The sequence below is a fragment of the Chrysemys picta genome, chromosome 5 (genome assembly GCF_011386835.1).
Source record: "Chrysemys picta bellii isolate R12L10 chromosome 5, ASM1138683v2, whole genome shotgun sequence".
Classification (NCBI taxonomy): domain Eukaryota; kingdom Metazoa; phylum Chordata; order Testudines; family Emydidae; genus Chrysemys; species Chrysemys picta.
Window position 1 is genome coordinate 68479336 of NC_088795.1, and position 16593 is coordinate 68495928.

The window sequence follows — 16593 nt, forward strand, 5'->3', positions numbered from 1 at the left end:
AAATTGATCTGAAGAAGGCAGCGGCTGGCTGGCATTATTGAAGAGATCTAAAGGAATGAAACACACAGCAGTAAACACTAGCTTTTGGGGAGAAACATGCCTCCATGCAGGTGTAAATGGAAAGAAAACCTTTCCTGTCCATTTACACCTGATGAGGAGACATGTTTAAGGCTAACAGCCAGCATTTCCACAGACACATATTGAGTATCCTCCTCAGGTCTTTTCAGGGAACCCCAGCAAAGGCCAAATTAACAGCATCTTTGTACTCTGAATTTTAGCAAAACTTTTATCTGATTCAGATTGTGCAGTGTTAGCTGCAGGCAGCTAACAGAATGGGCACTTACTTAGGACCATGTTGGGAGCTTATCAGAGACATATTTAATTTGCATTAAATGAAGCCCATTTACATGAAGGATCAGCCTGTGAAGAGGTCATGTCCAGGGCCGGCTCCAGGCACCGGCGAAGGAAGCAGGTGCTTGGGGCTGCCAATACAAAGGGGCGGCACTCTGTCTGCTATTGGGGCAGTACGTCCAGGTCTTCGGCGGGACTTTGGCAGCGGGTCCCTCAGTCCCTGTCTTCCTCTTTGAGCTGCCGCCGAAGTGCCGCCGATCGGCTTCCCCCCCACCCCCCGCTGTTTGGGGTGGCAGAAAACCTGGAGCCGGCCCTGGCCCAGGCAGCGTTTGGTGGGGGTCACCCTGCAGCTCCACCTTCCCCAGCACAACTGGCCCATCCCCACAAAGCCCTCCTGACTCGCCACTGCGCCTGGCCCCGCAGAGCCCAGGCCCTCGCACCCCCGCCTGCTTCATGCCCCATGCTCCAGCGGGGACATGGCAGGGGAAGGCATGAGTTGTGGGCGTCCCGCTCACTTAACAACCATGTAAAAGAAGCAGTGAGAGATAAAAAGGCATCTTTTAAAAAGTGGAAGTCAGATCCTAGTGAGGTAAATAGAAAGGAGCGTAAACACTGCCAAATTAAGTGTAAAAATGTAATAAGAAATGCCAAAAAGGAGTTTGAAGAACAGCTAGCCAAAAACTCAAAAGGTAATAACAAAATTTTTTTAAGTACATCAGAAGCAGGAAACCTGCTAAACAACCAGTGGGGTCCCTGGACAATCGAGATACAAAAGGAGCACTTAAAGACAATAAAGTCATTGTGGAGAAACTAAACAAATTCTTTGCTTCAGTCTTCACGGCTGAGGATGTTAGGGTGATCCGCAAACCTGAGCTGTCCTTTGTAGGTGACAAATCTGAGGAATTGTCACAGATTGAAGTCACTAGAGAATGTTTTGGAATTAATTGAAAAACTTAACAATAACAAGTCACCGTGACCAGATGGCATTCACCCAAGAGTTCTGAAAGAACTCAAATGTGAAATTGCGGAACTATTAACTATGGTTTGTAAACTGTCCTTTAAATCAGCTTCTGTATCCAATGACTTGAAGACAGCTAATGTAACGCCAATATTTAAAAAGGGCTCTACAGGTGATCCCAGCAATTACAGACCGGTAAGTCTAATGTCAGTACCAGGCAAATTAGTTGAAACAATAGTAAAGAATAAAATTGTCAGACACATAGAAGAACATAACTTGTTGGGCAAAAGTCAACATGGTTTCTGTAAAGGGAAATCTTGTCTTACTAATCTATTAGAGTTCTTTGAAGGGGTCAACAAACATGTGGACCAGGGGGATCCAGTGGACATAGTGTACTTAGATTTCCAGAAAGCCTTTGACAAGGTCCCTCACCAAAAGCTCTTACATAAATTAAGTTGTCATGGGAAAAGAGGGAAGATCCTTTCATGGATTGAGAACTGGTTAAAAGACAGGGAACAAAGGGTAGGAATAAATCATAGATTTTCAGAATGGAGGGGGGTAACTAGTGTTGTTCCCCAAGGGTCAGTCCTAGGACCAATCCTATTCAACTTATTGATAAATGATCTGAAGAAAGGGGTAAACAGTGAGGTGGCAAAGTCTGCAGACGATACTAAACTGCTAAAGACAGTTAAGACCAAAGCTGACTGTGAAGAACTTCAAAAAGATCTCACAAAACTAAGTGATTAGGCAACAAAATGACAAATGAAATGTAATGTGGATAAACGTAAAGTAATGCACACTGGAAAAAATAACCCTAACTAGACATACAATATGATGGGGGCTAATTTAGCTACAACTAATCAGGAAAGAGATCTTGGAGTCATCGTGGATACTTCTCTGAAGACATCCACGCAGTGTGCAATAGCAGTCAAAAAAGCAAACAGGATGTTAGGAATTATTAAAAAAGGGATAGACAATAAGATAGAGAATATCTTATTGTCCTTATATAAATCCATGGTACGCCCTCATCTTGAATACTGCGTACAGATGTGGTCTCCTCATCGCAAAAAAGATATACTGGCATTAGAAAAGGTTCAAAGAAGGGCAGCTAAAATGATTAGGGGTTTGGAATGGATCCCATATGAAGAGAGATTAAAGAGGCTAGGACTTTTCAGCTTGGCAAAGAGGAGACTAAGGGGGGATATGATAGAGGTATATAAAATCATGAGTAGTGTGGAGAAAGTGAGTAAGAAAAAATTATTTATTTGTTCCCATAATATAAGAACTAGGGACCATCAAATGAAATGAATGGGCAGCAGGTTTAAAACAAATAAAAGGAAGTTCTTCTTCACACAGTGCACAACCTGTGGAACTCCTTGCCTGAGGAGGTTGTGAAGGCTAGGACTATAAGGGGGCTTAAAAGAGAACTGGATAAATTCATGGAGATTAAGTCCATTAATGGCTATTAGCCAGGATGGGTAAGGAAGGGTGTCCCTAGATTCTGTTCGTCAGAGGGTGGGGATGGATGGCAGGAGAGAGATCACTTAAGTTCTTATTCTCCACTGCGAGGCTGCGTGCTGACGTTGCGCCGTCACCGCCCTCCTGGATGGAACCCGGAAGTGGGCTGAGCTAGTGGCACCCGGCTGGGGCAGCGTAGCCCGGCTCTGGTGGGCAGATGGATGGGAGCCCGTCTCCTCCTGCGCGGCGGTAGGGGTGCCCCGGCAGGGGAGAGGCGCGGGCGGCGGGGGGTGTCCGGGCGCGCACGGCTGGAATGGTGCTGGCGGCAGCGTGCGGAGCCTGCGTTCTGAGGAGGAAGCCTGCGCGGAGCCGCGATGGAGATGCTGCTGCCGCCGGTGTGAGTGCGGGCGGGCGGGCGGGCAAGAGAGGGGGGCCTCGGGGATGCCCCGGGCGCGCCCTGCTGATGACGTGGGGAATCCCCGGCGATATCTCCTCCATGGTCTCCGGGCTGGGGAGCGGCCCCTTTCCCCCCCTTCCTGGTCTCCGGTAGCCTCTGCCTGGAGGGAGGTGGCAGCTGTGGCTCGGGGTCTCCCTCCTGGTGCCCAGGTACCGCGGTGCCTTGAGTGCCCATTGCTCGGGCTCGTCCCCCTTCTTCCTCCCGCTCCCTCGCTTGTGCCAGCGCGATCCTGGCAGGGGAGCCCTGGACGCTGCTGCCAGGGACCCGGCAGAATGCGCGTCTCCCACCTGCCGGCTGGCTCTGGGTCCCTCCCATCTGCCCTGGTGGCGTTAGGACACGTTAAAGCCTGGCACGGTTACAGCCCTGTTGGGTCGTGTGAATGCTGCTATCCCATTCCTTGCCTGGGTTAGCGGGATTGGTCTCAAAAGAGAAGAACCCAACAGGTAAAACGTAGTAGTGGGCAAGGTGTCGGTAGGATTTTAATAATACTTATTGTTTTGCACTAGTACTGTAAGATCTTCAGGGGGCAGACTGTCTCGTTGTACCTTGTACAGCGCCAAGCATGGCAGTGTTTCATAAATAACTCTTAAGGGCTGTCATAAGCAGAGACCGGTGAATGAGGGAGATTGCGGAAAGTGAGTAAGATTAAAAATGGTCAGTAGAAAACATGATAAAATGCACTCCCATTCCATAAGACCAGGAGAGGAGATGCTAAGGAATGCCCTTAAAATCTGTTCCCAAGGAGGGGACTAGCACCCTCATTAAGGATGCCTTCAAGGGAAATGTGTAACCACCCTGTTAGATTTCCCTCATCTTGACTGAGATTCTCTCATTTTTGCATTACCTATAGACATTTTTATAGCATCTGTTTTATTAAGAATGGTTTTGCAGACAATATGAAACATTTAAAGTATCACTCACGCTCATTTGCTGGCTTTGTGTATGCATACATATGCATGTACACCTGTTAGAGCATGCACTGAGATGTATTACTACATTAAGAGATTTCTAGAGTGTTCAAGGCATGTGGATATAGTGGCTTTTTTAAAAAGCAGGGTTGCTAAGCAATAAGCAGTTACATAAACCACTGATGCAGGTATGTATATTTTCTGCTTCTCAATATTTTACAACACGTTACCAATTCCGTAGTTCCAAACCTCCTCAGATGTGAAGCACAAGTGTTCCAGTGATTGAGCAATAGTATTATGTATAAGTGTGTAACTCCTTCCTTGCCCATGGTACTTGCAAACCCCTTTTCCTCCTTGGTGCAGTAATTTTACTTTTGTAACAAACAACAATATATTTTCTTTGTATTAAGGTAAGCAACATATTACCTCCTTTGTACCCAGGATTTGGAGTGTATTACCTCACTTATTTTTCTCTCTAATACCCAGGGTTTGGCAGTTACCTAAGCACTTGACCAAAAATTTGGTACAGACACCTTCTCCCTACACTGTTATGCATAAATGGAAAAATATACCACCTGCTGTTCTTTTCTTTATCTCTTATGGTAAATTTGTGCTTTCCCAAGCTGTCTTCCAAAAAGAGGCCTGTCTGCAACAAATCTTGCAGCCTTTGCTGCTTGTAGGAGCCTGGATTTTGGAGGAGTTAGCAGAAGATTGAGGACAGAAGGAATTAATCATGATGGGGTGGTGTGTATGGGATAATGGAAGTGAATATGCTTATGAAAACTTTATTCAGTGTACATGGCAGCACTTTCTGCTCTTCCAAGATCTGACAGGTGAAGACTTTGACATATGAAGTTAGAAATGACAACTGGGTCCCATCTGTTGTTTTCTGGTATTCAATAAATGTGTTGCATGCCCATATACAAATCTAGACTCCCATTTTTTATACCAATTCAGGATTGAATGATGTAAGAGATCCTGCATTATATCTTTTCTCCCTACACTATCATGTGTGTTGTAATCTGACATGCAAGTGAGGCTATATATTGCCCCTGCATGTTTAAACTTTACCTACTTCTCAGGAGCACCAAAGTGTAGCTATTGTAGTCCTGGAATTTCAGGAGGAGCAAGGAGGGTTGCATGAATAGGATAGGCAGAGAAAAGGTAGTATGAGTCTTATCATTCCTCTGATTCAGCCAACCACATTGTTTTCACCCTATTTAGTTAACCATGATAATCAGGACAACTGGAAAATCTTTTATAGCATCAGTGTATCGAAGATTCAAACCACATGCCTCCACCAGGCTTAGGTTAAGATTCACTCCGGCTGTCTACTCTGTGGTCTAATGTACGTGCATCATACCCTCCTCATTACAGAATAGTCTCAGATGCCACCGATATGGGACCACTAGAAAACTAAAATAGAGTTGCTGTCACAAACAACTGTAGCTCAGCTGGAGATACCACTAAACAAATCCAAAGTAATTTAAAGTATGTAAAGCAGCCCCCAAAATAGGATGCATATTAAGGAGGTCTTTTTAATTCATTGTGGTCTTTATAACATAATAGCCAATTCATGACATTGCTGTTTTGTAACCTAGAATCTGACCGTTTCATCACTTCCTTACGAATTTATGGTTCATATGTAATCAACCCCTCCACCTTAGCCAGTGTGTCTGGAAACCCTCAAAGACAGCATTTGGAATCATCTTAAAGTTTTTAGCGTGTGGTGTATTGTGTTGGAGTGTGAGAAGTTATGGTAGAAGAGGTATTGCTGACTTGGATGTGTGTTGTAAGCAAGCAGAGAAGTAAAAGGGTAAATGTTTACTTCACCGTTAATTATCTTATGGTGCAATATACATTGCATAATACCTGTAGCTTCAGTATATCATTTTGATTGCTTGCTTTTATTTCTGAATGATGATCCTTATATACAACATATAAATTGGAAAATTAAAGTTTACTCTAAAAGAAATGCACTACAGATGATGTATTTAGGTGTTTTGTAGTATAGTGATAGATGTAAGGAAGAAATACTTCCTAATGTTGTTTTTTTTTGAACATTGATGCAAATTTTTTCTACTAATTACCCCCGGAACCACTTTTTGAATTGTAACTGTTCGTTTAGGACACTTCCCAAAAGTTAGCTGTAAAACAAACTTTTAAATTCTAGAATGTAGCAAGTGTTAAAGTTGCTAGGGGTTTGAAGTAGAAAACTCTATTTTTCTGCTGACCTCTTTCTATCAATGATTCTCTCTTCCTTTGTGGCAGGGTGGATTTGATTTAAATAAAATTGATTTAAATCACTAATCAGGAAGACTCGATTTAATCATGGTTTTCTACATAAAAGTGCATTCTTGTTGGTTGTGTTAACCTTAATACATACTCGAAACAACTCAGAGATAGATGTAGATTTCATTTTTAGAAGGTACATACTATACATTTTTAAACAGTGACTTATTTTGAAAACTTTTCAGTTTAGTTTTACAACTATATCAGAAAATGAATGATTGTTTGGCTATTTCATTTACCAAAGGCAATTGAAGCAGATATTTATGAAGTCATTGGGAGGTGAACTATCTCCAATTCAATGGGTTAATCATTAATATTTGGAGGGTTTTCTTGCCATGCTATATTAGGAGGAGAACATCACCAGACAGACATTTAAATTGTTTTAGTTAAATAAAACAACAGTGTTAAGTATTCTGGATTTTTTTCTTCAACAGCAAACATATAACATTTTAACAAAACAAGCATATGTCCCTCACTTCTCACATTTATCTCCAGACTTCTTCTCCTTGTCCAGATGGATTTCGCCCCTAACAATGTTCTGTTTATTGAACTTTTTGAAACTTTGCACTTTTAGAGAGAGGTAAGGGATTGACTCTGTGTACACAAATTTGCAGAGGGACAATAGAGTTGAGGTCTGTTATTTCTCACCTCTATATATTATTTATTTATTTAAAAACATTTTTGCTGTTAACAAGCATGTTACTTCTGGAGACACAAATCCACAGTTTGAAAACTGCAAAATTAAGCATCTCAGATGGTATCTTCTAGACTGAGCACTGAGTCCCATTGCGTAGATAGAAAGACTAACCTGAATAATGTATACAGAAGCCTGTGGAACCCCATAAGATTGGGGTCCCTAATCCATGAACTATTGGAACTCATTTACAAAACTTTTCTTAAATGTTACATGAATATATTGTCTCATACTATAGAATTAGAATTTATAATCCCTATTCCATGATGAGATATCTTTGAGCTATAATGTATCTTAATTAAAACTATCTTTAGGTAGGTTTTTTCCTCAAAAAGCATTTTAAATAAAAAAATGCGATTTTTTCTTTTCTTTTTTTTTTCTTTTAAATCATTGATTTTTATCCACCCTGCTTTGTGGATCAGTGCTTTTTGTCTTTCTTGCAGTTTGGTCCAAAATGTTATGTTACTAGACCCAAAATCCTGAATGGTATAATAAAGGTTGCTTTGCTTTCCTATTTGTGGGAATACAGCACATCTAGAATTACAGGTTTAAATCTTAAATTCATGTATGTGCTATCTTTTTTTTTTTTTTTAAAGCTGATTCAGACATGCTCAGAAAAATACTCTAGCGCAATGGGTCCCAAACTTTAACAACCTGTGAGCCCTTTTCACTAAAATGTCAAGTCTCACGAACCCCCTCTTAAAAATGAATATTTCCAGGGATTTTCTCCTTTACCTGAGTATAAATTATAAAAGCAGTGATCTTGGAAATATAACATTTGTTTTTGGCATTCTTATTACACACTATTTATTATTAATTATTTATCATTACAGTATTTATATTACATTATGAAAATGCCAACATTCTTCCAAGATCTCACTTTCGTAGCTTGTATCACTTTGAATAAGCCTGTTATAAGACAAGGCTCCTATGTCAAGGTGTATCAGATGTGAAACAGCATGAAGGTATTTAAGAAGCCAACTCAAAGAGCATTCAGGTCGTGAGCAGTTCAGGCAAACAACGCACGTTACAACAAAGCTTAAACTTGTTCTTCATAATAATTTTAAAAACAATACTAGTTGCCTATTTAATTTTAAAAACAGCAAAAAATGTCCACCTCCCTTTCCATTTCTTATAAAGAGTCTTGAAGTTTAAATCTCCTCAGTGTGATAGATATGCTTGCTTTGATCTGCTTAGCTCTTGGAAGTCTAGGGGCTCCAGGCTGCTGGTCCCGTGCTGCCCAGGGCCCCTAGGGACAGCTCTGTCCGCCATTAGGGAATTTTTTCCTGAGAACCCCCTGTAACATTTCAGGAACCCCAGTTTGGGAACCACTGCTCTAGCAGTGGAAAAAACAGATCAGAGCTCTAGGTCCCTAAATCTTACGCTGAATTTGACCCTCCTAATTTGGTAAAATAAACCTTAAACATAACAAACGATAAGCAGTGATTTAATCTTCACTGTAAGATATTGTAAACTTTTAAAGTATTTGTGTCAGAGTGAATTGCCTCCGACAAGTGATTTGAATGGCAAATACTCATGCTTGATTGTTGGGAAATTTTGAGGTTAGGGAATAAAGTTGTGTAGTGCAGATGAACATAGGAGAGCTAGTAAATATTGTATAACAGAGTGAAATGGTAATTTGTCTCCTTTGTGGGAATAGCAGCACAGCCCTTAGGCATTATAGGCAATAGCATAGCTTGAAAATCTACTTGCCAAGTCATTACTGGCTAGCTTAGCTGAGCAAAGGAGCTGGTATAAACAATGTTTGTAGAATTTAAACATTCTTTTAAAAAGTTAAGTTTTTTACTTTATGGTTGTGAGATCACTTGCCAAATCTAAACAGAAGTGATGCTGTTCTTCAGACAGCTTTGTTGTCTCTACTGCTCCTCTGAGACTTTTCAAGCAGCAGTAACACATTAAAAAAAGTCTGGTCAGTTTCACTCCTTGTCTTCAGAAGTGTCTCCTGGATAGCTCTGTAATTGCCCATAGTCATGTCAGTTTCATGTTGCTGATGTGGAAAACTGAACAGTAGCAGATATTGGAGTTTTCAAAGGGGGAGGATGACCTGGAAGCTGTGGGAGATGTTGTGTTGCAGCAGCCTAGGGCTGGGGGAAAGGGAGTGAACTCTGATTCTCTTCCAACAGACAGGTAAGGGTATGGGAGATTAAAAATTTATCAGTACTGGGATTACGTCTGAGATCTTTTCCACTCAGTTTATCTAGAACACCTTGTCCAGTTCTGGGAGAATACTTCATCTAATTCTCAGTTTGACTCCAGATTTTGTTACTCAGATTCTTTTTTTTTTTTTTGGTCACAAAGCGAATCTACCCTGAGTTGATCAGGCTCAAGTATAGGTGGATATAGGAAATCCCACACATCCAAAGTTACATAGAAAGCCTCTTTCTTTATATGTATTTACATATTACATTGCATCACATGTTTTTCGATTGGCTTGGTTACTTTGCAGGAACCAATCCCTGTGCAGCATGCTCTGTCCATGCATTGCCCATGCTCAACCTCATCTCTTCATTTCTAACTTATTTTACCCATTGTTAGTAAATGGTGCTCTGGGTGTTCTGCCTCTTACCTTAGCTGGCTCAGACATTGTCTTTTTAGCCTACTGACCTATTTACTTATCTTATTTAGCACAAAAGTTCTGTTTTCAGCCTAATCTGTTTACCTCCTTAATTCTATCCAAGAAATGAGGTCTCCCTCATTTGTTAATCACCCATGTCAGGCCAGGCCTCAGCTATGATCAGGGAACAACTAATCATAGGTTTAGATGAAAGATGCTCTACCTTGCCTTGACTGGACTCAGGGACAGCACCTACGCAAAAATTCCATTCCCCATTCCTTTCCCAGAAGCTGAGGATTGGTAGGAGGGAGGATGGGCTCCTCACTAATGACTTTGCTCATGGAGCTTACTGGGCTAACATTCTTCTTTATCATCAACCTGGCTATTAGATGTATTCCTCTGACTAGTATTATTAGGTGCCTGGTATATTTTCCAAAACACGTACTGGGTATTGGTAATGTGGAATTTGAAATCATTCTGAGTACAAAGTGAGTTTGGCAAAAAGAATTGGGACCATGATTTTCAAGTAGACTGAAATGTTAACTAAACTTGTTTGTCTTGTTTGTTTACAGATGTACAAAACTTTGCCATCAGAAGCCTGTGGATCTGAAAGATGATAATACTGAAAAACACTGCCCTGTTACAGTGAATCCTTGGCATATGAAGAAAGCTTTCAAAGTTATGAATGAATTAAGAAGGTATGTATTGTGTTCATTTTATGCACATGTGTGGGGGACAAACAATTTCAGTTGTTCACAAGTGGTTTTTTTTTTTTTAAGTTTCTGCTGTAAATAGGATGTGTAATACCATGAACGTAGCTTTCCAGGTAAACCAATAAGATGAATGATAAAACTAAAAAGTGATAACTTATTGATAGTCATAAAGTAATCTGATGGAATCTGTACTATATATTCATATTACTCTTAACAAGCTAGTCAGAGCTATTGCTTATGTGTTGGCTTGGCAGAATTCAATGTTTATTTTTTTTATAATTTCAACAAAAATAAACCACTGATATCTAAGCATTTTTCTATTTTTCTGGATATACATTTTCAAAGTTGCACAACATTATGGATTTTAAGCATTTTTTATTTTTGTATATTTAAATTTTCACAGTTGCATGAAATTATGGGGGGGGTCAGACAATAATTATTTAATGACAGTAGATATTGAGATTCAAAAGTTAGTTTATAATAATTAAAAGAAATTGTTAACATCACATCAAAATATACAAAGTAAATAAATTTGAATTTGATTTAAAGATATCGAGTAGTATTTTTCTTACTTTGCCTATCTGTAAATTTCAAGTATCAGAGGGGTAGCCATGTTAGTCTGAATCTGTAAAAAGCAACAGAGGGTCCTGTGGCACCTTTGAGACTAACAGAAGTATTGGGAGCATAAGCTTTCGTGGGTAAGAACCTCACTTCTTCAGATGCAAGTAATGGAAATCTCCAGAGGCAGGTATAAATCAGTATGGAGATAACGAGGTTAGTTCAGTCAGGGAGGGTGAGGTGCTCTGCTAGCAGTTGAGGTCTGAACACCAAGGGAGGAGAAACTGCTTCTGTAGTTGGATAGCCATTCACAGTCTTTGTTTAATCCTGATCTGATGGTGTCAAATTTGCAAATGAACTGGAGCTCAGCAGTTTCTCTTTGGAGTCTGGTCCTGAAGTTTTTTTGCTGTAAGATGGCTACCTTTACACCTGCTATTGTGTGGCCAGGGAGGTTGAAGTGTTCTCCTACAGGTTTTTGTATATTGCCATTCCTGATATCTGACTTGTGTCCATTTATCCTCTTGCGTAGTGACTGTCCAGTTTGGCCAATGTACATAGCAGAGGGGCATTGCTGGCATATGATGGCATATATAACATTGGTGGACGTGCAGGTGAATGAGCCGGAGATGTTGTAGCTGATCTGGTTAGGTCCTGTGATGGTGTTGCTGGTGTAGATATGTGGGCATCGAGGTTTGTTGCATGGGTTGGTTCCTGAGTTAGAGTTTTTATGGTGCGGTGCGTGGTTGCTAGTGAGAATATGCTTAAGGTTGGCAGGTTGTCTGTGGGCGAGGACTGGCCTGCCTCCCAAGGTCTGTGAAAGTGAGGGATCATTGTCCAGGATGGGTTGTAGATCACTGATGATGCGTTGGAGAGGTTTAAGCTGAGGACTGTAGGTGATGGCCAGTGGAGTTCTGTTGGTTTCTCTTCTGGGCCTGTCTTGTAGCAGGAGGCTTCTGGGTACACGTCTGGCTCTGTTGATTTGTTTCTTTATTTCCTTGTGTGGGTATCGTAGTTTTGAGAATGCTTGGTGAAGATCTTGTAGGTGTTGGTCTCTGTCTGAGGGGTTGGAGCAGATGCGATTGTACCTCAGTGCTTGGCTGTAGACGATGGATCGTGTGGTGTGACCGGGGTGGAAGCTGGAGGCATGAAGGTAGGCGTAGCGGTCGGTGGGTTTTCGGTATAGGGTGGTGTTAATGTGGCCATCGCTTATTTGTACGGTGGTGTCTAGGAAGTGGACCTCCTGTGTAGATTGGTCCAGGCTGAGGTTGATGGTTGGGTGGAAGCTGTTGAAATCATGGTGGAATTCTTCCAGGGTCTCCTTCCCATGGGTCCAGATGATGAAGATGTCATCAATATAGCATAGGTAGAGAAGGGGCATGAGTGGACGAGAGCTGAGGAAGCGTTGTTACAAGTCAGCCATAAGAAACTTCCTCATGAAGAAACTTGCACAAATACAGACAGATATCTTCCTTTCCAAATGGAAACGGATGGACATCATACCAAATGGACTGAAGGTGAAAAATCCATTGCTATCTACATACTGCACAGACCACAGTGAGAGATTATGCCATACACTATCAAAGAAACTGAGGAACCACCTGATCAGCATCCTATACAGCAAACAGGAAAACATCAAGAAAGAGCTCTCCAACCTGGAGACTTTCATAAATAACCAACCCTCCACACGAATGGACTTTACTAAAATAAGACAGGAGATCTACATTACACACTTCACCTCTCTACAAAGGAAAAAGGACCGTAAGCTGTCTAAAATCCTACCTGCCACATGGGGCCACAACAGGGGTACCCCTAACTCACCCAGCAATATCGTCAATTTATCCAGCTACACACTCAACCCAGCAGAAGAGTCTGTCCTATCTCGGGGACTCTCCTTTTGCCCCAGCACCCCCACGAACATGATATAGTTCTGCGGTGATCTGGAAGCCTACTTTCGCCGCCTCCGACTCAAAGAATACTTTCAAGATAACAGTGAACAGTGCACTGATACACAGATACCCTCCCACCAACAACACAGGAAGAAGAACTCCACATGGACTCCTCCTGAGGGTCGAAATGACAGTCTGGACCTATACATAGAATGCTTCCGCCGACGTGCACAGGCAGAAATTGTGGAAAAACATCGCTTGCCTAATAACCTAAGTCGTGCAGAACGCAATGCCATCCACAGCCTCAGAAACCACCCTGACATTATCATCAAAGAGGCTGATAAAGGAGGTGCTGTTGTCATCATGAACAGGTCTGACTACCAGAAGGAGGCTGCCAGACAACTCTCCAATACCAAATTCTACAGGCCACTTTCCTCAGATCCCACTGAGGAATACACTAAGAAACTGCACCATCTACTCAGGACACTCCCTACACTAACACAGGAACAAATCAACATACCCTTAGAGCCCCGACCGGGGTTATTCTATCTACTACCCAAGATCCACAAACCTGGAAATCCTGGACGCCCCATCATCTCGGGCATTGGCACTCTCACTGAAGGACTGTCTGGATATGTGGACTCCCTACTCAGACCCTACGCCACCAGCACTCCCAGCTATCTCCGTGACACCACAGATTTCCTGAGAAAACTACAATGCATTGGTGACCTCCCAGAAAACACCATCCTAGCCACCCTGGATGTGGAGGCTCTCCACACAAACATTCCACACACAGATGGAATACAAGCTATCAGGGACAGTATCCCTGATGATGACACAGCACAACTTATTGCTGAGCTCTGTGACTTTATCCTCACGCACAATTATTTCAAATTTGGTGACAATATATACCTCCAGACCAGTGGCACCGCTATGGGCACCCGCATGGCCCCACAATATGCCAGCATTTTTATGGCTGACCTGTAACAACGCTTCCTCAGCTCTCGTCCACTCATGCCCCTTCTCTACCTACGCTATATTGATGACATCTTCATCATCTGGACCCATGGGAAGGAGACCCTGGAAGAATTCCACCATGATTTCAACAGCTTCCACCCCACCATCAACCTCAGCCTGGACCAATCTACACGGGAGGTCCACTTCCTAGACACCACCGTACAAATAAGCGATGGCCACATTAACACCACCCTATACCGAAAACCCACCGACCGCTACGCCTACCTTCATGCCTCCAGCTTCCACCCCGGTCACACCACACGATCCATCGTCTACAGCCAAGCACTGAGGTACAATCGCATCTGCTCCAACCCCTCAGACAGAGACCAACACCTACAAGATCTTCACCAAGCATTCTCAAAACTACGATACCCACACAAGGAAATAAAGAAACAAATCAACAGAGCCAGACGTGTACCCAGAAGCCTCCTGCTACAAGACAGGCCCAGAAGAGAAACCAACAGAACTCCACTGGCCATCACCTACAGTCCTCAGCTTAAACCTCTCCAACGCATCATCAGTGATCTACAACCCATCCTGGACAATGATCCCTCACTTTCACAGACCTTGGGAGGCAGGCCAGTCCTCGCCCACAGACAACCTGCCAACCTTAAGCATATTCTCACTAGCAACCACGCACCGCACCATAAAAACTCTAACTCAGGAACCAACCCATGCAACAAACCTCGATGCCCACATATCTACACCAGCAACACCATCACAGGACCTAACCAGATCAGCTACAACATCTCCGGCTCATTCACCTGCACGTCCACCAATGTTATATATGCCATCATATGCCAGCAATGCCCCTCTGCTATGTACATTGGCCAAACTGGACAGTCACTACGCAAGAGGATAAATGGACACAAGTCAGATATCAGGAATGGCAATATACAAAAACCTGTAGGAGAACACTTCAACCTCCCTGGCCACACAATAGCAGATGTAAAGGTAGCCATCTTACAGCAAAAAAACTTCAGGACCAGACTCCAAAGAGAAACTGCTGAGCTCCAGTTCATTTGCAAATTTGACACCATCAGATCAGGATTAAACAAAGACTGTGAATGGCTATCCAACTACAGAAGCAGTTTCTCCTCCCTTGGTGTTCAGACCTCAACTGCTAGCAGAGCACCTCACCCTCCCTGACTGAACTAACCTCGTTATCTCCATACTGATTTATACCTGCCTCTGGAGATTTCCATTACTTGCATCTGAAGAAGTGAGGTTCTTACCCACGAAAGCTTATGCTCCCAATACTTCTGTTAGTCTCAAAGGTGCCACAGGACCCTCTGTTGCTTTTTGTAAATTTCAGTTATTATTGATGGAGATATTCATTTGTTGATTTGGGTGTGTACAGTGAAATCGATGCTTACCAACATTTACTGATAAAAATCTAATCCTTCCAAGCCTGCTTATGGGGTATGAAAAGTATTTGAAGAATTATGTTTGTGTTTCAGTGACACTGTCTGTTGCACAGTATATTTCAAATAAGTTCAGTTAAGAGGTCACTTTTCACATAGGCCTCTTATGCACTAGGAAAAGCTTTTTGTCAAGTTTCCCACCATTGCAACACTGGAAGCCCTGTGTTGATACTGTTCTTAGTATCATGTCAATTAGACTATTTAGTAAGAGAATTAGGTGATGTGGTACTCAAAACTGTTTATAGCTGGTCTTACAACAGGTTCAGCTGAATAAGTGTTGACAATGATGCAAAATTTTTGCAGAATTTCCCTAGTGTAGACAAAGCCTGAGGCTAGGTCTACACTACCTGCCTGAATCGGCGGGTAGAAATCGATCTCTCGGTGATCAAATTATTGCGTCTCGTCGGGATGCGACAATCGATCCCCGAATCGACGCTCTTACTCCACCAGCGGAGGTGGGAGTAAGCGCCATTGACGGGGAGCCGCAGAGGTCGATTTTGCCGCTGTCCTCACAGCGGAGTAAGTCAGCTCTGATAGGTCGAATTTGTGTATATTAAATCGACCCCCCCCCCGTAGTGAAAACCTGCCCTGAGATTTTAAACTTCATATACCCTACCTTTTCCCCCTACCTTACCTAAAAATATTAACCTTTTTTGGCATAAAACAACAATCTGTATCTCTTAGTAAAGTTGCCTCTATATTTGCTCTTCACATGTTGCATGTGGCTATGTCTTCTTGCTGCTACTGACACCGTGGCCATACTTATTTATTGAACTTTGTCAGCTTGTGCTACTCTGGACAAACATGGAGATTGCAATCTACATCACGCTGACTGTTTAGTTAAAGACATTATACATAGCCTGAGAGTAAGCTATGCCCTTTTAAGTGTTCCTGCCCATCCTTACACTGCTGACCAAATTGAATGGTTGTCATGCTACATCCTACCACATTTCTTGCTTCTCCAAGGATTATGGTCACCAGATTCACAACCTCAAGGAATGTGGCAGAGCTGCAGGGTCAAGTGACTGATCTTTTGGAGATGAGGGAGAGTGTAGAATTAGAGGTCATGTCTAAGAATGAATTGTAGGTTTTATCGTGCCCAGAAGTAACAAACCCGATTTCAGTTTTGCTGTTGCATTGCAGAAAAAGTGAGGTGACTTCCCAGCAGAGTTCATTGTTGAAGGCCCTGGATTATTATTTTAAAAATATACTTCAATTTCCAGGAATTATTAAAGTTAGGATTGCTGTTGAGAGAGTACAAGCAGTTTTTGTTTTGTATTTATAAACAATTGAGAGGCTTAA

The 16593-nt window shown here is 42.3% G+C and overlaps 1 protein-coding gene across 3 annotated transcripts in view; it reads left to right on the forward strand.

Annotated features, from left to right (window-relative positions):
- Positions 1-2886: 2886 nt before the first annotated feature.
- KLHL2 (kelch like family member 2) overlaps positions 2887-16593 on the forward strand; it is a 122184-nt gene continuing 108477 nt past the window's right edge. The window contains exons 1-2 of one of the 3 annotated variants that reach the window (XM_065596515.1): positions 2887-3164; positions 10266-10391. In XM_065596515.1, coding sequence (XP_065452587.1) covers positions 3142-3164; positions 10266-10391 — 149 coding nt within the window. In that variant the 5' untranslated portion in view covers positions 2887-3141. Of the gene's footprint in view, positions 3165-10265; positions 10392-16593 lie in introns of those variants that run through there. The other 2 variants (XM_005307442.5, XM_065596516.1) reach the window with 2 other exon arrangements.